At 41.5% G+C, this 26,354-nt stretch overlaps 1 protein-coding gene across 1 annotated transcript in view; it reads right to left on the bottom strand.

The window, feature by feature from the left end:
* Positions 1 to 26,354, bottom strand: part of adgrl3.1 (adhesion G protein-coupled receptor L3.1) — a 479,593-nt gene that overhangs the window by 57,853 nt on the left and 395,386 nt on the right. The window contains exons 16-17 of the mRNA XM_034187839.1: positions 22,721 to 22,897; positions 18,197 to 18,406 (exon numbers count right to left, since the gene is read on the bottom strand). Of these exons, the coding sequence (XP_034043730.1) occupies positions 18,197 to 18,406; positions 22,721 to 22,897 (387 nt within the window). The remainder of the gene's footprint in view (positions 1 to 18,196; positions 18,407 to 22,720; positions 22,898 to 26,354) is intronic.

The following is a 26,354-nucleotide window of genomic DNA, read 5'->3' as shown; positions in this document are numbered from 1 at the left end:
ATTAATAATGTATAGCGACTATATGATGAACAATCACGGTTATATAACGCATGTCGTGAGGAAACGGATCCGACACATTGAGATTATTACGGGTGTATTATGAATGCATCGCGCACGTGTTGCGTGTGCTCGGCATCTGCATTGTGGTCATAAAAGAAGCGCACTCGGGCCTTTCAGCATCACTATTCACACCAACAATACAGCCTGTGGAGCAACAGCTGGACTTGGACAAGTTGATTGGAGTAAACAAGCAGTGAAGAGGGCGAGTGGTGACGTCAGCGGACCGCATCAGAGCGCAGCTCGTCTGAATGATTATACCATGAAGGTAAATCTGTTATAAACATAGGAATCAATACTGTAACAGCTGCAGACAAGAAGGAAAAAACATGCAACTGTTTTATCAAGCCTTGACAATGTAAACAAGTCAAATGATTACCTTTTTAGACGGCTCAAAATGCTTTCTGCAGCTTGTTAGCTGCGCGCACGTGAACGGCCCAGCTGCAGCTTCCTCTGATTCAGGAGGTGATTAGAGCCGTTTTCAACAGCCAATTTGCAGAATAAAATGATTAATCCGCAATGAAATTATTTTATATAGGCAGCATCCAGCGCAGAGCGCATGGCAGCCGGTGGAAGAACGGCGTCCAGCTGTGAACACAGCACATTTGATTTGCTTCCGCCAGAAATCAGATGCAAAGCAGACGTAATAAAAACGCTTTATTCGTGGCCAACCTGTATGCAGTCACTACAACTTGTTTTAGTTTGTGATGTGGACATGATGGGCACGCAAAATATCAGTTTTACACACTGTCCCAGTCTGCTGCAAAGCCGCAAATCCCTGTCAGTTGCGGATATCAGCAGATGATGGCGAATATACAGCGCATAGATTGAGTGTGCATTGTGTATGTATGGAGTATGTAAGGTGGATGTCATCCGCAGCCAAAACTTTGTGCAGCTCAAAAATCCTGGCAATGGAAAAACATGCCTCTGCGGATAATTGCGGACGTGTGCGGGTGTCGGCCGACTCATACAAGCATGTTTCATGGTTATTGCGGATGTTAAGCTAATATGAGCCAATTTTGTGCGCAATCCATACCTAAATCCTCCTAAACGCCAGTGGGACCGGGCCCTAACATTCAGTTGGTTCACATTTAACTGGATAAACTACGTAAGTTGTTCAAATCTCAGCAAAATCAGAGGAGCTGTTGTATTTTATTCCTGATTCTGCTCTACAACTTGATGGTTTCCCCTTGGATTGAACTGATTCATGCATTTGTCTCTTCTAGATTGGACTACTGCAATGTTCTATTTTCTGGTTTACCGCAGTCCAGCATTAGGGATCTCCAATTGGATGAAAATGCTGCTGCCAGACCTTTGACACGAAGCAGAAAGTTTGACCACATTACACCCATTTTGGCATATCTTCACTGGCTTATTGTCTCTGAGATCAGATTTTAAGGTTCTGCTACTAGCCTATAAAATTGTTCACAGACTGGCACCTCCCTACTTAGCTGACCTAATTAAACCCTACGTACCGACCTGGGCGTGCGTTCTCAGGGTGAGGGCTACTTTGTGCCCCTTGGGTGAATAAAAATTTTGTAGATCAGAGCTTTCTCTTATTGTGCACCTGCTTTGTGGAATGATCTACATCTCCCTGGGTCAAGAAAACAGTCAGATTCTGAAGAGACTTTCAAGTCCAGACTTAAGATGCACTTACTTACCCTTTCAGATGGCTAGCATACTGGCATAGTATGTTACTATGCTTTTTGCTGTTTTAATTCATTTTGTTAGGAATTGTTTTTGTAATTTGTGTCGGTCGCATGACCCAAGCAGAGGGTCACCCCTTTGAGTCTGGTCTGCTTGAGGTTTCTTCCTCAGAGGGAGCTTTACCTTACCACTGTCACCTGTGTGCTTGCTCTGGGGGTTGATAAGGTTAGACCTTGCTTGTGTGAAGCACCTTCAGGCAACTTTCTTGTGATTTGGCGCTATATAAAATGAAATAAACTGAAATTGACCGTCAGCTCGATTCCACCACAAAGACCATGGTAGGAGGTATTTGTCTTTAATTAAAAACTTGCATCCCTCATTTGACCTTTCCAAGTCCAACTGGCTGTAAAAGTGATTATTAATTGAGGACGAGCATTTATGCCATTCCTTGTTCTGCCTTTTGCATTATTTCATTTTCAAAATGTTTTCAATTGAAGATAAAAAAGCATACATTCAAATAGAGCGGCACAACACCAACACCACAAGTTTATTTCAACCTGTACACAAATTCAATCACATTTATCACATAAAAGCAGCACCTGCACTTAGTTTGTATCACAAAAGATGATTCTCTGCAACCAGCAGACATTTCCAGGCAGCAGCGATGCAAATAAATATAAGGTATACAACCCCTGGCAATAATTATGGAATCACCAGCCTCAGAAGATGTTCATTCAGTTGTTTAATTTTGTAGAAAAAAAAGCAGATCACAGACATGACACAAAACTAAAGTCATTTCTAATGGCAACTTTCTGGCTTTAAGAAACACTAAGAAATCAAGAAAAAAATTTGTGGCAGTCAGTAACGGTTACTTTTTTAGACCAAGCAGAGGGAAAAAAATATGGACTCGCTCAATTCTGAGGAATAAATTATGGAATCACCCTGTAAATGTTCATCCCCAAAACTAACACCTGCATCAAATCAGATCTGCTCGTTAGTCTGCATCTAAAAAGGAGTGATCACACCTTGGAGAGCTGTTGCACCAAGTGGACTGACATGAATCATGGCTCCAACACGAGAGATGTCAATTGAAACAAAGGAGAGGATTATCAAACTCTTAAGAGGGTAAATCATCACGCAATGTTGCAAAAGATGTTGGTTGTTCAGTCAGCTGTGTCTAAACTCTGGACCAAATACAAACATGGGAAGGTTGTTAAAGGCAAACATACTGGTAGACCAAGGAAGACATCAAAGCGTCAAGACAGAAAACTTAAAGCAATATGTCTCAAAAAATCGAAAATGCACAACAAAACAAATGAGGAACGAATGGGAGGAAACTGGAGTCAGTCTGTGACCGAACTGTAAGAAACCGCCTAAAGGAAAAGGGATTTACATACAGAAAAGCTAAACGAAAGCCATCATTAACACCTAAACAGAAAAAAACAAGGTTACAATGGGCTAAGGAAAAGCAATCATGGACTGTGGATGATTGGATGAAAGTCATATTCAGTGATGAATCTCAAATCTGCATTGGGCAAGGTGATGATGCTGGAACTTTTGTTTGGTGCCGTTCCAATGAGATTTATAAAGATGACTGCCTGAAGAGAACATGTAAATTTCCACAGTCATTGATGATATGGGGCTGCATGTCAGGTAAAGGCACTGGGGAGATGGCTGTCATTACATCATCAATAAATGCACAAGTTTACGTTGATATTTTGGACACTTTTCTTATCCCATCAATTGAAAGGATGTTTGGGGATGATATCATTTTTCAAGATGATAATGCATCTTGCCATAGAGCAAAACTGTGAAAACATTCCTTGCAAAAAGACACATAGGGTCAATGTCATGGCCTTGACCGTGGTCTTAATCCAATTGAAAATCTTTGGAAGTTGAAGAAAATGGTCCATGACAAGGCTTCAACCTGCAAAGCTGATCTGGCAACAGCAATCAGAGAAAGTTGGAGCCAGATTGATGAAGAGTACTGTTTGTCACTCAAGTCCATGCCTCAGAGACTGCAAGCTGTTATAAAAGCCAGAGGTGGTGCAACAAAATACTAGTGATGTGTTGGAGCGTTCTTTTGTTTTTCATGATTCCATCATTTTTTCCTCAGAATTGAGTGATTCCATATTTTTTTCCTCTGGTTGGTCTAAAAAAGTAACCGTTACTGACTGCCACAATTTTTTTCTTGATTTCTTAGTGTTTCTTAAAGCCAGAAAGTTGCCATTTGAAATGACTTTAGTTTTGTGTCATGTCTGTGATCTGCTTTTTCTACAAAATTAAACTGAATGAACATCCTCCAAGGCCGGTGATTCCATAATTTTTGCCAGGGGTTTTACTGTGCATCAGCAAACCAAGCATGCTTTTTCTTTTGATCTGGTGCATCAAAGACATCCAAATTACAATTAATTTATTCTTATTAGATGCCCTTTTTAATTTGGAGACTCACATGATAATAGCATTTATTGTTTTTTATCAATCATTAACAAATGGGGATGGCCTTATTAAAAAAGCCAAACAACCCGCCGATAAGTGATGATTCACATGTATTAAGTTTCTACTTAATAGAAGAGGAGGAAAATGTTGCCACGAACAGCGGGAGAAGAAAACTAGAAGGGTGGAAATGAGAGTGGGGACTTTGAATGTTGGTAGTATGACGGGTAAAGGGAGAGAGCTGGCTGATATGATGGAGACGAGAAAGGTAGACATATTGTGTGTGCAAGAGACCAAGTGGAAGGGAAGTAAGAGCAGGCGCATCGGCGGTGGGTACAAGTTGTTGTACTATGGTGAGGACAGAAAGAGAAATGGTGTTGGGGTCATTTTAAATGAAGAGTATGTTAAAAGTGTGTTGGAGGTTAAGCGAGTGTCTGACAGGGTGATGAGTGTGAAGTTGGAAATTGAAGGGGTGATGATGAATATCATCAGTGCATATGCCCCACAGGTAGGTTGTGAGATGGAGAAAGATTTCTGGAGTGTGTTAGATGAGGTGGTGGAGAGTGTGCCCAAGCATGAAAGAGTGGTGATAGGAGCAGACTTCAATGGGCATGTTGGTGAAGGGAACAGAGGTGATGAGGAAGTAATGGGCAGATATGGTATCAAGGATAGGAATGGGCAAGGACAGATGGTAGCTGATTTTGCAAAAAGGATGGAAATGGCTGTGGTGAATACCTACTTTAAGAAACGGGAGGAGCACAGGGTAAAATATAAGTGGAGGAAGGTGCACACAGGTGGACTACATTCTTTATAGGAGATGCAAGCTAAAAGAAATCACTGTAAAGTGGTAGCAGGAGAGAGTGTCACTAGACAACATAGGATGGTTGTTTGTAGGATGACTTTAGAGGTAAAGGAGAGTGAGAGCTCAACAAAGGATCAGATGGTGGAAGCTGAAGGAGGAAGACTGTGTGAAATTTAGCGAGCAGGTGAGAGAAGCACTAGTTGGAGGGGAAGCAATTTTGGACATTTGGAAGAGTACTGCAGATGTGGTGAGGGAGACACCTAGGGCAGTACTGGGTATGACATCTGGACAGTGGAGGGAAGACGAGGAGACTTGGTGGTGGAATGAAGAGGTCCAGGAAAGCATAAGGAGAAAGAGGTTGGCGAAAAAGTTTTGGGATAGTCGGAGAGATGAAGAAAGTAGACAGGAGTACAAGGAGATGCGGCGTAAGGCGAGAAGAGAAGTGGCAAAAGCAAAGGAAAAGGCATATTGCGAGCTGTACAAGAAGTTGAATAGTAAGGAAGGAGAAAAGGACTTGTACCGATTGGCCAGACAAAGGGACAGAGCTGGAAAGGATCTGCAGCAGGTTAGGGTGGTAAAAGATGCACATGGTAATGTGCTGACAAGTGAGGAGTGTGTGCTGAGAAGGTGGAGGGAATATTTCGAAGAGTTGATGAATAAAGAAAATGAGTGAGAGAAAAGGCTAGATGATGTGGTGAGAGTAAAAGAGATTAGCAAGGAAGAAGTGAGGGCTGCTATGAAGAGGATGAAGAGTGGAAAGGCAGTTGGTCCAGAGGACATTCCAGTGGAGGCATGGAAATGTCTAGGAGAGATGGCAGTAGAGTTTCTAACCAGATTGTTTAATAAAATCTTGGAAAGTGAGAGGATGCCTGAGGAGTGGAGATGAAGTGTGCTGGTTCCCATTTTCAAGAACAAGGGTGATGTGCAGAGAAGCAGTAACTACAGAGGCATAAAGCTGATCACCCACAGCATTAAGTTATGGGAAAGAGTAGTAGAAGCTAGGCTTAAACAGATGATCTGTGAGCAGCAATATGGTTTCATGCCGAGAGAGCACTACAGATGCAATGTTTGCTCTGAGAATACTGTTGAAGTACAGAGAAGGACAGAGAGTTACATTGTGTGTTTGTGGACTTAGAAAAAGCTTATGATAGGGTGCCAAGAGAAGAGTTGTGGCACTGTATGAGGAAGTCTGGAGTGGCAGAGAAGTATGTTAGGGTAGTACAGGACATGTACAAGAATAGTGTGACAGCGGTGAGATGCGCAGTCGGAATGACAGACTCATTCAAGGTGGAGGTGGGATTACACCAAGGATCAGCTCTGAGTCCTTTCTTGTTTGCAGTGGTGATGGACAGGTTGACAGATGAGATCAGACAGGAGTCCCCATGGACTATGATGTTTGCAGATGACATTGTGAACTGTAGTGAGAGTAGAGAGCAAGTTGAGTCTAGTTTGGAGAAGTGGAGATATGCTTTGGAGAGAAGGGGAATGAAAGTCAGTAGAAGCAAGACTGAGTACATGTGTGTGAATGAGAGGGAGCCCAGTGGAATAGTGCAGTTACAAGGAGTAGAAGTGGTGAAAGTAGATGAGTTTAAATATTTGGGGTCAACTGTTCAAAGTAATGGAGAGTGTTGTAGAGGTGAAGAGAGTGCAGGCAGGGTGGAGTGGGTGGAGAAAGATGGCAGGAGTGATTTGTGACTGAAGAATATCAGCAAGAGTGAAGGGGAAAGTTTACAAAACAGTAGTGAGACCAGCTATGTTGTATGGTTTAGAGACAGTGGCACTAACAAAAAGATAGGTGGCAGAGCTGAAGATGTTGAGATTCTCTTTGGGAGTGACAAGAATGGACAAGATTAGGAATGAACATATCAGAGGGACAGCTCAGGTGGGACGGTTTGGAGACAAAGTCAGAGAGGCGAGATTGAGATGGTTTGGACATGTGCAGAGGATGGACCCAGGGTATATAGGGAGAAGGATGCTGAGGATGGAGCCACCAGGCAGGAGGAGAAGAGGGAGACCAAAGAGGAGGTTCATGGATGTGCTGAGAGAGGACATGCAGGTGGTTGGTGTGACAGAGGGAAGATACAGAGGACAGGGTGAGATGGAAACGATTGATCTGCTGTGGCGACCCCTAACGGGAACAGCCGAAAGACAAAGAAGTTTTTACTTCCTCATCTGGATTTTCAGTGTAGTCTTTCTAAAGTATTTGTTTTTTTACTGTTCCTCAGAGGAAACACTCTGAGAACTAAGACATAATGCAATTATTGAGTCATTTGACATTTAAGTGATATTGCACAGGGGCGCGTTCTCGCTGTTGTTGCATCCTGTAAATGTCAGATTTGTGCTGCAGAGTGACCACATTTCAAACAGAAATAGCAACACATTTTGAAAAGGGCGCTACAAGAAAGAGAGACCAGATAGTCACAGGGCAAATGACGTGGGGTCGCTGAAGGAAATGAGTGAAGCAGTCACATTTGTCTAAGATATTGAATGTTTGGAAACAGCTGAAACATTGTCAGCTGAGCTGCTTTTACCCAGTGATGAACATGAGGTAAGAAAAGAGCAAACCTGAACTGTTTTTGTGGCAAATACGTGAGACTGGAAAGCTGATTATGGAATTGTCCGGACAAGGTCAAATTTACTCAACTGTTATCAAGGTCAAGGTCATTGGTGTAAAAGTCAACACATAATTTTTTCAGTTTGATTTGCATTGAACTTAGCACACATATGGTAGATTCCAGAATTGCCCAGCAAGGTTAAATTTACTAAAGGTCAGTCATTGGGGCCAAGGTCATGTCTGCCTGTCTCCTTTCAGGCCCTTTTTAAAAATGATTTCTAACAAACTTGGCATGTCAGTGAAGGTTTGCCTTGAAAATGCTGTTAAAAAAATTCATTTTAGCAAAGGTCATGGTCAAGGAGTCAGGGTGCAGAGTAATCCATCAAATGTGAAAATTCATCAAATCCATCAAAAGTGAAACGATAATTCTGTATTAGAATCCACATCAATACTTTCATATGGTAGCTTCAATACACCCATTTCTGCATCGTCGTCGGTATGCGGCTTTCTCTTGCTCTCAGCTGACAGCGCTATTATTGACATCTGCATAGCAGCGCATGCGGCCAGTCAGGACGCGGAGTAATACATCCAAATGTGAAACGGTCAAATATTTTGCCACCGTTACCCCGATATTATACAGTCTGAAATCTCACACGATTAACCAATCAGATGTGCGGAAAAAATGTAATTGGATTAGAACTATTATTAATTACAAATACCAGAAAACTACAAAAACTGAACTATTTGGAAAACGTTCATCACTGATTATCACTTTAGCTGTTGAAAAACGGCAAATATTAAATGGTAGATTTCTCCAACAACCCAATCCAGAGCAGGAAATTCACACAAAAAGAGAATAAACCAATGTGAAATCACAACGGCTGTAGTTGGCGAACAGTTAAAAGGTATGTAAGAGTTTGAGAAGCAGATCGTAAAATATGTATATTACTCTGAGTGTCTGCAGAATGTTAAAAAAAGAGAAAGAAAGCTGGGTATCAAACCTAACACCTCTTTAACAATTTAAGCAACCGAATGGCAAGGGAAAAAAAAGGGGGAGCTGCTTAAAAGAAGGAGCAGAGGAAAAATAAAGTGAGCAGTGAGTTTTAGGCCGTCATGTTCGTGCCGATGTTCTAATCTAAAGTGGCACTCCTAAATCACTGAATGGGAGCGCTAACCGACAGACTTATAATGGAGGGGTTTGCAGCGGCAGACAATTACCTAATGTCTCAGACAACGAGTTTAGGGGGTGAGGGAGCTGCTCATTTCCATTTCTAATGATCACACAGTGTAGCTTACACACAGACAATGACGCTCGCGCGCACACACAGGTACAAAAAGAGGCTGCTTATGCAAAGTCATTTAGTTTTCCTGCTGGAATTACTGGCTGCTGCGAGCTAAGTGATGCTGAAGATGTTAATGGAGGTCACAAATAGTCACCAGTAATTAACAGGAGAAAGACGTTTGCAAATATGGCAAGCCGCGGCTATACAAAGAAACACAATGGCGTACACACCAAAGGAGAAATGTATTATGCTTCCATTTCAAATCCTCGCTTTTTAAGATTTTTTTGTTTGCAATAACAATGTTGTCTCAGTTTGTTTAGTGGTTCTTAATGAACGTCCGGTGGGCTGCAAACACCTGATTGTGTTCGACCATCAAAACGGGCGTTTGGTCCCTACGTCTGTGGTCCGTAGGGAGGGGGGTTTGTGACCAGAGGATCTTCGATTTGATTCCCCAGACAGGAAAACCACTACTGCTGCTGAGACAAGGTCTTTAGTCCCCAACGTGCACCTGGTGTGCAGCTGAGCAGATTGCAGAGATATCAGTGTGTATGAATGTGAGGCATCATTGTGGAAGTTTGCATTAGATGGAAAAGCACTAAAAAGTGCAGTCCACTTCCTGTTTGTTTGTTTTGTTCAAGCTACTTGGCGTTTTGTAGAGAGTTGGCGATTGCACATATCTGTCAAAACGCAAATCGTTTAGCATTGCGACATCATAAAGTACCTGCAGAAGATGAGTTTAACTCCCAAGGGCAACCCTGGCAATATTAGTGGTTGATGCTCTGTCTTTATCAACAAAGGAAAAGTACGTAGGTAATTGAATTTAAGAGAGGTCGACAGAGCCAAGACGACAACTCAAGGTCTAGATGAAGGTCTTCAAGCGATGCCACTGATAAAAAACAAAACAAAAAAAAAAACTGATCATTTTACCACATGGTGACTGTCAACTGGACAGCTAATGATCTAAAAAACATTTTCTAGGTTTTGTCAGCAGGTTCTGTAACTACACCAAACTACAGCCCAACCCAACATTCCTGAAATCCACCACAAATGCAACAGCTAATACTCTCGGAATCTCCCTCAAGACAATTCAAAACTTAGGTCAAAGGTTTCTGCTGGGTGGGTGCTGTGACTTCTGACCCCTGATGTTTTGACCTGGCTCATTTCATTCAATGTTTCAACACCAAGGATGAGTGCTGAGTCCATAATTTAGAGCCAGATAATCAATGAAAAACCCCATCCACATTTCCTTCAAGGAAGGCCAAGGTCATTACTCTGTCAATCAATCAATCAATTTTTTTATATAGCGCCAAATCACAACAAACAGTTGCCCCAAGGCGCTTTATATTGTAAGGCAAGGCCATACAATAATTACGTAAAACCCCAACGGTCAAAACGACCCCCTGTGAGCAAGCACTTGGCTTGGCTGACTGAAAGTCTTCAAATAGACCATTCCTCTGCAGATGATCAGTCAGCTGTTTTACAACTACCCTTTCAAGAATTTTTGAGGGAAAAGGAAGGTTGGAGATTGGCCTATAATTAGCTAAGATAGCTGGGTCAAGTGATGGCTTTTTAAGTAATGGTTTAATTACTGCCACCTTAAAAGCCTGTGGTACATAGCCAACTAACAAAGATTGATCATATTTAAGATCGAAGCATGAAGTAACTAATGAAAATAACTCAGACAGACCAATCGGAGAGAAAGAGTCTAACCAAATACCGGCATCACTGAAAGCAGCCAAAGATAACGATACGTCTTTGGGATGGTTATATGGAGTGATTATATGGAGTAATTATATGGAGTAATTTTTTCTCTAATAGTTAAAATTTTATTAGCAAAGAAAGTCATGAAGTCATTACTAGTTAAAGTTAATGGAATACTCAGCTCAATAGAGCTCTGACTTTGTCAGCCTGGCTACAGTGCTGAAAAGAAACCTGGGGTTGTTCTTATTTTCTTCAATTAGTGATGAGTAGAAAGATGTCCTAGCTTTATGGAGGGCTTTTTTTATAGAGCAACAGACTCTTTTCCAGGCTAAGTGAAGATCTTCTAAATTAGTGAGACGCCATTTCCTCTCCAACTTACGGGTTATCTGCTTTAAGCTACGAGTTTGAGTTATACCACGGAGTCAGGCACTTCTGATTTAAAGCTCTCGTTTTTAGAGGAGCTACAGCATCCAAAGTTGTCTTCAATGAGGATGTAAAACTATTGACGAGATACTCTATCTCACTCAGTTTAGGTAGCCTAACTCTGCACTGTGTTGTATATGCATTAGAGAACATAAAGAAGGAATCATATCCTTAAACCTAGTTACAGCGCTTTCTGAAAGACTTCTAGTGTAATGAAACTTATTCCCCACTGCTGGGTAGTCCATCAGAGTAAATGTAAATGTTATTAAGAAATGATCAGACAGAAGGGAGTTTTCAGGGAATACTGTTAAGTCTTCTATTTCCATACCATAAGTCAGAACAAGATCTAAGATATGATTAAAGTGGTGGGTGGGACTCATTTACTTTTGAGCAAAGCCAATAGAGTCTAATAACAGATTAAATGCAGTGTTGAGGCTGTCATTCTCAGCATCTGTGTGGATGTTAAAATCACCCACTATAATTATCTTATCTGAGCTAAGCACTAAGTCAGACAAAGGTCTGAAAATTCACAGAGAAACTCACAGTAACGACCAGGTGGATGATAGATTAATAACAAATAAAACTGGTTTTGGGACTTCCAATTTGGATGGACAAGACTAAGAGTCAAGCTTTCAAATGAATTAAAGCTCTGTCTGGGTTTTTGATTAATAGCTGGAATGGAAGATTGCTGCTAATCCTCCGCCCCGGCCCGTGCTACGAGCATTCTGACAGTTAGTGTGACTCGGGGGTGTTGACTCATTTAAACTAACATATTCATCCTGCTGTAGCCAGGTTTTCTGTAAGGCAGAATAAATCAATATGTTGATCAATTATTATATCATTTACCAACAGGGACTTAGAAGAGAGAGACCTAATGTTTAATAGACCACATTTAACTGTTTTAGTCTGTGGTGCAGTTGAAGGTGGCTATATCATTTTTTCTTTTTTAATTTTTATGCTTAAATAGATTTTTGCTGGTTATTGGTAGTCTGGGAGCAGGCACCGTCTCTACGGGGATGGGGTAATGAGGGGATGGCAGGGGGAGAGAAGCTGCAGAGAGGTGTGTAAGACTACAACTCTGCTTCCTGGTCCCAACCCTGGATAGTCACGGTTTGGAGGATTTAAGAAAATTGGCCAGATTTCTAGAAATGAGAGCTGCTCCATCCAAAGTGGGATGGATGCCGTCTCTCCTAACAAGACCAGGTTTTCCCCAAAGCTTTGCCAATTATCTATGAAGCCCACCTCATTTTTTGGACACCACTCAGACAGCCAGCAATTCAGGAGAACATGCGGCTAAACATGTCACTCCCGGTCCGATTGGGGAGGGGCCCACAGAAAACTACAGAGTCCGACATTGTTTTTGCAAAGTTACACACCAATTTAATGTTAATTTTAGTGACCTCCGATTGGCGTAACTGGGTGTCATTACTGCCGACGTGAATTACAATCTTACCAAATTTATGCTTAGCCTTAGCCAGCAGTTTCAAATTTCCTTCAATGTCGCCTGCTCTGGCCCCCGGAAGACAATTGACTATGGTTGTTGGTGTCGCTAACTTCACATTTCTCAAAACAGTCGCCAATAACCAGAGTTTGATCCTCGGCGGGTGTGTCGTCGAGTGGGGAAAAACGGTTAGAAATGGGAACGGGTTGGCGGTGTACACGGGGCTTCTGTTTAGGACTACGCTTCCTCCTCACAGTCACTCAGTCGCGCCTGTTTTCCCCGGCTGCTCGTGATCTGCCAGAGGGAAACTAACGGCGGCTAAGCTACCTTGGTCTGCACCGACTACAGGGGCCTGGCTAGCTGTAGAATTTTCCACGGTGCGGAGCCGAGTCCTCCAATTCGCCCAGCCTGGCCTCCAAAGCTACGAATAAGCTTACACTTATTACAAGTACCATTACTGCTAAAGGAGGCCGAGGAATAACTAAACATTTCCACACCCAGAGCAGAAAAAGTGCAGGAGAGACAGGAGAAGCCGCCATGCTAAACCGGCTAAGAGCTAGTAGCTACACTAAGCTAGCGGATTCCTAAAAACACACAAAGTGAATAATGTGTAAATAATTTAGAGGTGATTCAGCAGAAGGAGTGCTTTAGTTAAGGCACGTAAAGATTACACTGGGAAACAAATCGTAATCTAGGTAACTAGATCAATCTAACTGCGCAGATTAAACAGCTAACAGATACAGAAAAACACCGCTGTGCTCGAACAGGAAGTGATACAATACCGCAGTGAGAGCCAACCACCAGTAGAGGCAAACAAGTTTCAGTGAAGAGGGAATAGCAACGTATTGTTTTCACTCAAAAATGGCTGGACACGACACCTCAAAACTGCTGGATGAATTCCTTCAAACACTCTGGGAATATACTTGGATAGATATATAGAAATGAATAGATTTGGAAAAAATTGGTCAAGGCCAAGGAAATCATGGTTTCAAATCTTTTTTTGATATCTCATCAATCAAGAAGCCTAGATGGGTCAAACCTGGTGGAAACATGACTTGCATAGATATCTACTGACTACTTTTTGAAGCAGTTTGGGCAAAAGTAAAGGAAAACATGGTCCAAAAAATAATACACCGTTTTCTGTATAGCTCAACAACAAAGAAGCCTTGATAGATGATCTAAAGTATATATGGGTCAGCAAATTTTGTGATTGATTGATATGAATGACTTCATAGTGATGTCACACAGAACTCCTACATAGTCAAAAACATGATTACAGACATGCATATTTACTTGAACATTTATCATCATGTGTAGAGTACACAGGTCATGCATCAACACTCTGATGCATTTCATTTTCAGTGTGAGGAAGGTCAAAGACAGTTTACTGGATGCAAAAACACTATTTCTGTATGACCTTCCAGAGGGCCACACGATGAATGGAGAGACCTTTGCCAGCTTGTTGAGGCAGCTACATGAGGCTATCAAGACCAAATATCTTGGAAAACTGACAAAAGGTTTTGTTTTATTGGGACAATGCCCCAGCTCACAATAACTACCTGCTGTGTGTGACCTTATTTGGCACCATTAGACTTCCATCTATTTCTCAACACACACACACAAAACAAAACATTTGGCTGGAAATAAACATCACAGCAATATTAAAAAAAAAAAGCAGCGAATCACGATGCAGTAATATCTAAATGCAGATGTAATCATAACTGCATTGAGGTATTAAACCTTGTTGGGGCTTTACTGATGCAGTACAAGTGTGGTGTGAACAGGCTCTCACAGCAACTGTCTGTAGAATGCTTTGTGAATGAAATGTGCCTGTCACTGTCCATGGTGCTGAAATGTTGCCAAAAAGCAAACAAACAACTAAACAAACAATTCCCCTACCTCAAATCGAGGTTTAATTAAAATCATGTGCCTGGGCACCCTCATGCCCTGACCATATTTAAGTAAGTGTAGAGTTGTTTTGCCGACTGTAGTATATTGTTTAACCTACATGTGGACACAAGAAATCTGGCAGAACAAATGAAACAGTGCAATATGTGGTTAAGTGCTGATAAGGACAGGATGGATGCAGTGAGAATGTGGCAAATGTGTGTCCAATGTGATTGTTCGCAGTAAGAATGTTGTAAAAAAGAATTGCATGTGGTATGTGTGCGATCACGTGTGGCGTAAGAAATTACTGGGAATGTGTTAGATTCTGTGAGACCATGTCCCTGCTGTGTTCATCAAAAATTTCAAGCCACAGTTTGGTCTTCGTGGTTTTTGCCTGAGTGTGACTATCCAGGGTTGGGACCAGGAAGCAGAGTTGTAGTCTTACACACCTCTCTGCAGCTTCTCTCCCCCTGCCATCCCCTCATTACCCCATCCCCGTAGAGACGGTGCCTGCTCCCAGACCACCAATAACCAGCAAAAATCTATTTAAGCATAAAAATTCAAAGAGAGAAAAATATAGCACCTTCAACTGCACCACAGACTAAAACAGTTAAATGTGGTCTATTAAACATTAGGTCTCTCTCTTCTAAGTCCCTGTTACTAAATGATATAATAATTGATCAACATATTGATTTATTCTGCCTTACAGAAACCTGGTTACAGCAGGATGAATGTTAGTTTAAATGAGTCAACACCCCCGAGTCACACTAACTGCCAGAATGCTCGTAGCACGGGCCGAGGCGGAGGATTAGCAGCAATCCAGCTAATTCCAGCTTATTAATTAATCAAAAACCCAGACAGAGCTTTAATTCATTTGAAAGCTTGACTCTTAGTCTTGTCCATCCAAATTGGAAGTCCCAAAAAACCAGTTTTATTTGTTATTATCTATCATCCACCTGGTCATTACTGTGAGTTTCTCTGTGAATTTTCAGACCTTTTGTCTGACTTAGTGCTTAGCTCAGATAAGATAATTATAGTGGGCAATTTTAACATCCACACAGATGCTGAGAATGACAGCCTCAACACTGCATTTAATCTATTATTAGACTCAATTGGCTTTGCGCAAAATGTAAATGAGTCCACCCACCACTTCAATCATATCTTAGATCTTTTTTTCTGACTCATGGTATGGAAATTGAAGACTTAACAGTATTCCCTGAAAACTCCCTTCTGTCTGATCATTTCTTAATAACATTTACATTTACTCTGATGGACTACCCAGCAGTGGGGAATACGTTTCATTACACTAGAAGTCTTTCAGAAAGCGCTGTAACTAGGTTTAAGGATATGATTCCTTCTTTGTGTTCTCTAATGCCATATACCAACACAGTGCAGAGTAGCTACCTAAACTCTGTAAGTGAGAGAGTATCTCGTCAATAGTTTTACATCCTCATTGAAGACAACTTTGGATGCTGTAGCTCCTCTAAAAAAGAGAGCTTTAAATCAGAAGTGCCTGACTCCGTGGTATAACTCACAAACTCGCAGCTTAAAGCAGATAACCCGTAAGTTGGAGAGGAAATGGCGTCTCACTAATTTAGAGGATCTTCACTTAGCCTGGAAAAAGAGTTTGTTGCTCTATAAAAAAGCCCTCCGTAAAGCTAGGACATCTTACTACTCATCACTAATTGAAGAAAATAAGAACAACCCCAGGTTTCTTTTCAGCACTGTAGCCAGGCTGACAGTCAGAGCTCTATTGAGCCAAGTATTCCTTTAACTTTAACTAGTAATGACTTCATGACTTTCTTTGCTAATAAAATTTTAACTATTAGAGAAAAAATTACTCATAACCATCCCAAAGACGTATCGTTATCTTTGGCTGCTTTCAGTGATGCCGGTATTTGGTTAGACTTTCTCTCCGATTGTTCTGAGTTATTTTCATTAGCTACTTCATCCAAACCATCAACATGTCTATTAGACCCCATTCCTACCAGGCTGCTCAAGGAAGCCCTACCATTATTTAATGCTTCGATCTTAAATATGATCAATCTATCTTTATTAGTTGGCTATGTACCACAGGCTTTTAAGGTGGCAGTAATTAAACCATTACTTAAAGCCATCACTTGACCCAGCTATCTTAGCTAATTATAGGCCAATCTCCAACCTTCCTTTTCTCTCAAATTCTTGAAAGGGTAGTTGTAAAACAGCTAACTGATAATCTGCAGAGGAATGGTCTATTTGAAGAGTTTCAGTCAGGTTTTAGAATTCATCATAGTACAGAAACAGCATTAGTGAAGGTTACAAATGATCTTCTTATGGCCTCAGACAGTGGACTCATCTCTGTGCTTGTTCTGTTAGACCTCAGTGCTGCTTTTGATACTGTTGACAATAAAATTTTATTATAGAGATTAGAGCATGCCATAGGTATTAAAGGCACTGCGCTATGGTGATTTGAATCATATTTATCTAATAGATTACAATTTGTTCATGTAAATGGGGAATCTTCTTCACAGACTAAGGTTAATTATGGAGTTCCACAAGGTTCTGTGCTAGGACCAATTTTATTCACTTTATACATGCTTCCCTTAGGCAGTATTAGATGGCATTGCTTAAATTTTCATTGTTACGCAGATGATACCCAGCTTTATCTATCCATGAAGCCAGAGGACACACACCAATTAGCTAAACTGCAGGATTGTCTTACAGACATGGATGACCTCTAATTTCCTGCTTTTAAACTCAGATAAAACTAAAGTTATTGTACTTGGTGCCACAAATCTTAGAAACATGGTGTCTAACCAGATCCTTACTCTGGATGGCATTACCCTGACCTCTAGTAATACTGTGAGAAATCTTGGAGTCATTTTTGATCAGGATATGTCATTCAATGCGCATATTAAACAAATATGTAGGACTGCTTTTTTGAATTTACGCAATATCTCTAAAATTAGAAAGGTCTTGTCTCAGAGTGATGCTGAAAAACTAATTCATGCATTTATTTCCTCTAGGCTGGACTATTGTAATTCATTATTATCAGGTTGTCCTAAAAGTTCCCTGAAAAGCCTTCAGTTAATTCAAAATGCTGCAGCTAGAGTACTGACGGGGACTAGGAGAGAGCATATCTCACCCATATTGGCCTCTCTTCATTGGCTTCCTGTTAATTCTAGAATAGAATTTAAAATTCTTCTTACTTATAAGGTTTTGAATAATCAGGTCCCATCTTATCTTAGGGACCTCATAGTACCATATCACCCCAATAGAGCACTTCGCTCTCAGACTGCAGGCTTACTTGTAGTTCCTAGGGTTTGTAAGCGTAGAATGGGAGGCAGAGCCTTCAGCTTTCAGGCTCCTCTCCTGTGGAACCAGCTCCCAATTCAGATCAGGGAGACAGACACCCTCTCTACTTTTAAGATTAGGCTTAAAACTTTCCTTTTTGCTAAAGCTTATAGTTAGGGCTGGATCAGGTGACCCTGAACCATCCCTTAGTTATGCTATAGACTTGGACTGCTGGGGGGTTCCCATGATGCACTGAGTGTTTCTTTCTCTTTTTGCTCTGTATGCACCACTCTGCATTTAATCATTAGTGATCGATCTCTGCTCCCCTCCACAGCATGTCTTTTTCCTGGTTCTCTCCCTCAGCCCCAACCAGTCCCAGCAGAAGACTGCCCCTCCCTGAGCCTGGTTCTGCTGGAGGTTTCTTCCTGTTAAAAGGGAGTTTTTCCTTCCCACTGTCGCCAAGTGCTTGCTCACAGGGGGTAGTTTTGACCGTTAGGGTTTTTACATAATTATTGTATGGCCTTGCCTTACAGTATAAAGCGCCTTGGGGCAACTGTTTGTTGTGATTTGGCGCTATATAAATAAAACTGATTGATTGATTGATGGGATCCATAGGCTAGTTTCACTTAGTCATGGTAACATACAGTTGCACATGCAGATACCCACACAAACCAGAACCCCATACTTCTTACCGGCTGATCCGCCCTGTTGATCCCAACCAGGAATAGTGACTCAGCAATGAAGAGGCTAATGCAGAGGTTCTTGTGGATGGTGTTGCGGTCACTCTGCAGCCCGCGGAAGAAGCAGAAGGTGAAAATGCAGATGAGCAGGCAAACCAGCGACAGCAAGATCCCCACCCATGTGATGACATCCAGCAGCAGGTCGTGCATACTGTCTGCTTTCTGTTCAACACGAGGAAAGACAGAGACAAGCACAAGTGCATCATTAGCGTAATACCCACTTACAGTGACTGTACTTCAGTTTGATTTGTCTCCGTGGCTGCACAATGACATTAGAAGAGCTATAAGTCTGTCGGGCTGTGTGTCATTGTGTGTTCAGGGCCACAGCGTTACGCTGGATTGCACAGGTGTGCTGGCTCTATCCATCAGTGTCCTGCAGCCTGGCAGGCCGAACAATGTTCAACATAGAAGAGTTGTGATGAATCTACTGCTCATAGCCTCGCACTGCACCGAAAAAAGCGATGGAAAACCATCTCGGAATGTGACCAGTTTAGAAGAAACACACACCTTCTGGCCCAGAGGGGGATTAACATGGAAAAAGAACTTGGTGTACTTGCGCACAAAAACCTGGCGTACGCCCGTCTCAATGTCCACGTGCAAATGTATCAAATGACATGAGTGTGGAGGTGTGCAATGCATCATGCAAAAATCCTGACTGGCATACGCACATTTTTGTAGCTATTGCTCCACTGTGGACATGTAAAGGTGATGCTGGGAACCGTTAAGTGTGTGAAAACAAGAAGTAATCAGAGTGATGTGCACATCAGACACATTGATGAACATTTAACACACCCATTTGTTTGCAATAATATGGATGGATATAAAAGCATGCGCAAAGTAATGCGTAAAATGGCACTAACAGTGGCATTGTCAGAGGACCTTGCAAATGGTGCAATCCGAGGTGAGTATTTGGAGAATGTAAGGATTTATGTCCAAATGAGGATAATTGGCTCATAAACCGATTCCGATTACCAAGGTTGCTGTGACTGGAGTTGCGCACAGAACTGCGGTCGGCCCAGAGCGCAATACGGCGAGGACCCAGGGGTTGTCTGTGCCCACACAGGTGTTGACCGCACTGGGCATCCTGACATCAGGGGCATTCCAGCGTGAGCTGGCTGACCTGTCAGGCGTGTGCCAGTTAACCTTGCGCCGAGCCGCAATCATCCAGATGTCATCAGGTACATTCCAACATTACAGCACATTATGCAGCAAGAGCCGGTTTCCCGAATGTAATCAGAGCTGAGTGCACACATTTTGCTATAAAGGCACCATCACATGATGAATTCATTTCTGTTAATAGGAAACATTTTCATTTCATCAGTGTTCAAATCATATGTGGAGGCTGCACGGTGCATGATAGGGGGTTGTGTTTAAATAGTTAATTTGTGTAATTGTTCCAAACGAAAACCAGCGCAGGCACATTTGGGCATGTGCGCATTCAAATATGTTTTTATAATTAATGTTTTTCAATTTTTACTTGATGGTGAGCTGCAGAGGTTCTTAACAGGCTTCCTGTGTTTAGTATTTAATAAACGTGTGTAAATTGTGAATGTCACACTATCAGCAGAGGTGCGCCTCACCTTTTTAACGTCAGTGTGTGCGCGCTGTTTTGTATGTCGACCTCACACACTCGTGCTCCATCTCTCCCACGAACATTTTTCCAGTTTCATGATCAATCCGTTTAACAGCGTACCGAATAAACTCCCTGCATGTCTCCACGTAATTTCTAGTCATCTATAGTATAATTTCCTTCCAGTGTTCATGTTGTCTGATGTGACGTCGTGGGAAATCCCTGCTCAAATGGCCCATTTACATGAAATTGCATATTTAAATAGGGTGTGGCCAGGGAGGAGTTTGGTTTACGCACAGTTCCATGTTCAGTGGGATGTACAAACGGAACGTGCGTGAATTCATGTCTACGCACACTTTCATACATATGAATATATTTGTGCTTACGCCTGATTCAGGGTTTGGCGTACGCCAACTTTTAGTAGAAAGTCAATGCAAGTCTTTGTAAATGAGGCCCAGGTCTTTAAGGGAAAATCCGCAACCAGATCCATACCATGGTTGATGTCCACAAACATTTGGTCCGGTTAGTTTGGCTTCTAAATGCAATTTTGTGTTTGCACTAAAGAACTTTCCACAGTGGACTCATCTGTGTAGGCTGCGTCTCCCTACACTTGATTGGCATTTGGTTGGTTTGTCTTGATTGACTGGTTTGTAGATGTGCTCTCATCTGACATTGTTGTTGACGTTTTCTTGTCTTGTGTTTGAATGGAGAAAATATTTATGCCGCTTTTCAAGTTAACTTTTACTTCAACTTCTGACCAAACTGCATTTCAAAACTTCATTTCCAGGGCTGGATCCAGAGTGAAAATCTGACAGATGCATTTTTGCCGAATGATAAAATAAAAATCGTATGGGTCTTGTTGTTCAATAATCTTCATTCTTTTATTCGTGTGCAACATACACTATCACACTTCTTTTAATATATTTATTATACTTCATGGACCATAATGAACACTTATTTGTATAAATATGATGTCCTAAAAAAAACACTAACAGAAATTGACTGTAAACAGGATCAAATTTATTGCCAAAATCTTTCAATTATACCTGAATCTATATTTTTTTCAATTGATTAAAATCAATAAATATGACTGCATATATTCTTAATAATAATATATTGAGATATAGACAGTTCACAGACATTTTCCATTGATACCAATCAAAATTAGAAACGGTCCAGCAGGTAACAATATTCATCATGTCCATGACTAAATATACTACAACAAATGCATCACAATTGTGATGTATTTGTTTTAGTATATTTAGATTTTGTTGATTTGGCACTTTATAAGCCGATTAAATTGACATTGAACATTTTATTGAGTCTTAAAATAAATAAATATGAAATCCTTAAACTCTGGACGTAATAAACTCTACATGGTGGATCCTTGATCTCTGGACATAAATATGAATAATGTAGTTTTTGTCAAAAGCATTTCCTTTCAGACATTATTGGCATGAATGTCTTTCCATATGCCATATATCTTAGCTGATTCTTACAGCTGCTGTGCTTCACTTAAGGATGTAATTTGTAAAGAAATACAGCACGTTTCATTTTTGGAGGAAAAAACATTTTAGTCGATTGTAGTTTCTTGTCTGTATTACGTTTGGAAAGAGGTGTCATTTTATTTAAAGTGGCAATTCATTTTAAGTTATTCCGACCGGACTCTCTCGGCAGAGAGCCGCTCAGCATTTTGAGCTGTATGAACAGAACGGCGCACGATTCTCATTTCTTGACAGCAACAAGAGAAGAGTCCCAGTTAGTGACTTTAATACACACAAAAGTGACTCATGATATTTGAATGGCTTTGAGTGATGTTAAGAAGTGGATTTGCCGCTTCTGAAGAGCAGCGAATCAAAGACCCACGAGTCGTTGAATCAAAGCATTGCTTCAATGGTTCACGGCTTCAAAGTGGAGTCGCGCTGCAGAAAAGGTTGATTACAGACCAAACTCTGAATATCCAACTTTATTTGTATGACTCGGAAAAATCTGCATAATTTACGGACTATAGGTTGACATGAAAACCAAAGCTGTGTTCACCGCGGGGACACATTCGGCACTATTCGGGATTACTCAAGATTTTTTTATTTTTTTTTTTTTACCGATGACGAACAATGCGTAAAAAATTTGACCGATGCAATTGCATCGGCCCAAAACTGGTCTGGATCCAGGCCTGATTTCCTCCTCTCCCCTTGTGTCCCCATGGCTCATTTTTATAACTTTTTTTTTTTTTTTTGGATGGACTGGACTGCATTTATATGGCACTTTTCCATCTGAATCAGGATCTCAAAGTGCTTTACAATGATGCCTCACATTCACCTATTCACACAGACACACTCACACACTGATATCAAGGTGGTGCCATGCAAGGCGCTGACTATACAACAGGAGCAACCTGGGCTTAAGGGTCCTTAGTGAGTTCCCGATCGGGCTGGGGTTTGAACCGATGACCCTCCCCTTCTTGTTCTACTGTTTAACGGTTGACACTATCCAAAACATGTTCCATCATTGCAAATGAAGCGGATCATGGCTCAGTTTGATCTGGACTAAGACCACTTCTTTTGGTCAGACCAAATGTTGGTCCTTTGGTCCTTTACACCAACCTGAAAAGCCCGAAGGTCTGAACCAAACATATGTGTGAAAGCACCCTACGAAACAAAAGTAAGACAGAAAAGTTCTCATACACATTTAAAATAAGCATTTGGCAACAATACCTCAACCATAATTTCCCCTGCCAAGTGTGACCACTAAATGTCGAGTCCCAGAACTACATATTTCTTTCTGGTTTACACTCTTCCTTCTTCCCTTCCTGGATCTCTTCACCGGCATTTCTACTAATTACTAATCAAGCAATGAACAAACGCCCCTTCACTCGTGTCTGCTTCCCACGCCGAATGAACGCCTACCTTGACCTCCACGTGGGCCATGAGCACGGCGAAGCTGGTGAGATGTGTGCAGGAGCAGCTGGTGTGGGTGCGATTGGTAGCCAGGAGACGACAGTCTTGCGTGGACCAGAATCCTGTCATGGTGCGCTTGGAGTAGCTCCAGAACGAACAGTTGGGATTGAAGTTCTCCTCTGAATGCTGGGGGGCAAGGGACAGGGAGGAATTGAGAAGAGACAGACGAAGAAATCAAGAGAGAGAAGGACAGAAAGGAGGAGGCAGAAAGACAGAGCACATACTTAGTCATGGTTTGGTGGGAGGCAGAGACACAGCGCGTTGGGAGAACTGACGAAAGTGCAAGAAATGGTGGGAGGCAAGGATGGAGAGGAAGGAACATAGAGAGGGAGTCAAACAACAAAACAAACAGAAGGGACAGAATGTGACAGTGTAGAAACAAACACGGAGCCGCGGTGGCAGCGTTGTGTCCGTGATTGTTGTGTGAGATTTTCAAGTGTAGGAGTGCTGGTGTTTTGTAAACTGACGAAGCTCGATGTGTTGGGCGAGTTTAGGAGATCTCAAAATGAGCAAGTGAGACAGTGAATTCTTTGCTGCCAACGTGCCGGATCATCAAACGAATGTGTTTTCATGCTGGATGAGTGACAGCGTGGAAGCAATGTGGAAAAATTACACCTACGAGGTCTCTTAGATAATAAACCGACCCTTATTTTTTTTTTTTAACTATATGGATTTGAATGACGTGCGATTACACCAATCATGCTTGAACCCTCGTGCGCGTGCGTGAGTTTTTTCACGCATGTCGGCGACGTCATTTCCCTGTGGGCAGGCCTTGAGTGAGATGTGGTCTCGCCCTCTCGGCTGAATTCCTTTGTTTCACATGCTGCTCAAGACGGCACGCGTTGCTTTATCAAAATTTTTTCTGGACCTGTGAGGAATATCCGAGTGGACACTATTCAAGAAATTAAGCTGGTTTTCGGTGAAAAGTTTAACGGCTGATGAGAGATTATGGGGTGTTTCTGTCGCTGTAAGGACTTCCCACGGAGCGGGACGTCGCGCAGCGCTTCCAGGCACCGTCGTCGGCCTGTTTCAACCTGAAAACATCCTAATTTAAGGCTTAATTCACCCAGGACATTGTGAGAGAACAGAGAAGATTCAGAAGAGGCCGGCATGAGGACTTTATGCGGACATTCCACTGTTTAAGGACATTTTTTAATGAAAGACGTGTGCGCAAATTTGCCGAGTCGTTTCCGTGACGACTCGGCGAATCTGTGTGCGCCGCGACAGGAAAAACACCTCCGTGTTGAAAACCATTTGTAAAATTCAGGCAGTTTTTGATGGCTTTCAACAAGTGAGTAACTGAGAAATAGTTTAACAGCTTGGGCATGTTCCAACTTGCCCGTTAAAATTTCCAACGGAGGCGTTTTTCCTGTCGCGACCCCCCGCGGTCGGGTCCGGCCCGACGTGTGACATTACAAAATGTCCGTTAACAATGGAATGTCCAAATAAACTCCTCATGCCGACTTCTGAAAGTTCTCTGTTCTCTGACGACTTACTGGGTCAACAGAGCCTGAAATGTGGAGGTTTTCAACTTGAAACGGCGAGCGGCTGCCGCCTCGAAGCGCAGATCGCCGTCAGGCGCCGTGGGCCGTCCTTAAAGCAACACTACCAGACCAAAATCTCTCATCAGCCGTTAAAATTTTTACCGAAAACCAGCTGAATTTATCGAATGGTGTCCACTGTTGTGCCTTACAGTTTTGAAAAGATTTTGATCAAACAAAGCAGCAGTCTCTGAGCCATTCCTAAACAATGAAAAAAACGACGAGAGGGTGGGCGACTCCTCACTCAGACTGCCCACAGGCGAATGGCGTAACCGACAGGCGTAAAACTCTCGCATGCCCACGAGGATTCAAGCATGTCTGATGTAATCACACGTGATTCAAATCCATATGGTTTTTGGAAAAAATAAGGTTGGATACTTTTCTAATAGACCTCGTATATTCAGTCTGCCTTTGGCATTGTGAGCTATTAGTAAGAGAATGTACAGTAACGGTCTTCAGTTATGCTTTTGTGGCCTTAAAGAAAATGTGAGTATAAATTAGACAATAAAATACGTTAAACATTTACAGTTGTAACTTTTTTTTTAAAAAAGAAGCTTGTCACTGTGTGCACAGACCGTAAAAAGCAGAGGAGAAACTTCTGCATTTCTCATTGTCACAGATGAGCTGAAGATCCTACAATAACCAGCATGCATTGCACCAATTGCCCTGTGCAGTGGTGGAAGCTCAGGGTATTGTAATCGCTTATGTGTGAGTGTATGTGCAGCTTTTTAACAAACATGAAATAAATATTCCTTGGGTGACTTTCTCCAGAAGATTAACTTTTGGAGTAGAAATGTCAAAGGTCAAGTTTATCTAAAGGAAGATCACATTTTCCAGGATATTTCTGAAACCACTCAGGCTAGAGTGACAATCCAAAGCTTAGATCAATATGAGTGGTGTTACGATAACATGTTCCATTTTATACATCACAGTATTACGTGGATGTACAGGGTCTGCATTGCCCCTGTGATGTCCTTCTTTTAGGTGATATTGTGTCTATAGAGGACAACTGTCCCCAGTTGGTGTTCAAATTGTGGGTTAGTTGCAAATTGTAGTTCCAGTAATATTCCTGGGTCTTCCAGTGATGCAATGTAAGGCTATTGCTATTTTTGTAAAACAGATAAGACCTATTTAATAATTACTAGTGCAGTGCCCGAAGTTTGTATTCCTATAGGACATTGGGAGCTAAAAATTTTTATAAAAAAGACCATCACCAGATCAATACTGCATAATAATGCAAAATACCACCACAGACCAACTGAATTCTAAATTAAGTGTTATGAAATGTCATCATCAGAATGCAGTGCTTTCAAATGCTCCCAGTTATGTAATAAAAATCATAACCAATGAATATACCTATACAGTATTTAACACAGGGCTTTAATTTTCCCTCAAAATATTTTATTTTACAAACTCTCATTTTTGAATGGTTTATCTATAGATAAACCATTTTTGAATGGTTTATCTTTTTCAGAATATAAGTCGCACCGGAGTATAAGACAAACCTGTTATAACAGGTTCATCTTATACACCAGTGCAACTTATATTCTGAAAAATACACTCTAAGAAATGAAAAACAGGGGTTTAAAATGTAATTAATACTATTATTTTCAATATACTTGCAATTGTTAATTTTAGGGATTTAAGTAATTTCAACTACAATATTGTTTTGCACTTCGTTGACAATGTTATGTGGAAAAAAGTTATTTACTTTATCAATTTAATTCAACATTTTACTTCTTAGTGTATTACAGAGTAAAAACTGAAGGAAATCAAGGCCTGAAAGAAGTTGCTGTAGGAAGTACTTTAGCCATAAGAGGGAAGAGAGAGAGAGAAGTGTTGGTTTTTTCAATACTTGAAAGAAACTGGACTCATTGAGAGGATTTAGTGTTGCTATAATGGACTGATGCAGAAGGTGGCAGCAATGCAACAATAAAGATATGCCGACTGAAATTAAACGCCACAGAAGAAAGGGTGCGCTTGATTGATTGTGCTCACAGGTTCACATTTTGAGAGGAATGCATTTCATGTCAAAATAAAGC

Source organism: Thalassophryne amazonica, chromosome 15, assembly GCF_902500255.1.
Source record: "Thalassophryne amazonica chromosome 15, fThaAma1.1, whole genome shotgun sequence".
Taxonomy (NCBI): Eukaryota; Metazoa; Chordata; class Actinopteri; order Batrachoidiformes; family Batrachoididae; genus Thalassophryne; species Thalassophryne amazonica.
Note: the sequence above shows the minus strand (reverse complement) of the source record. Positions and strands in the feature narration are given on the sequence as shown.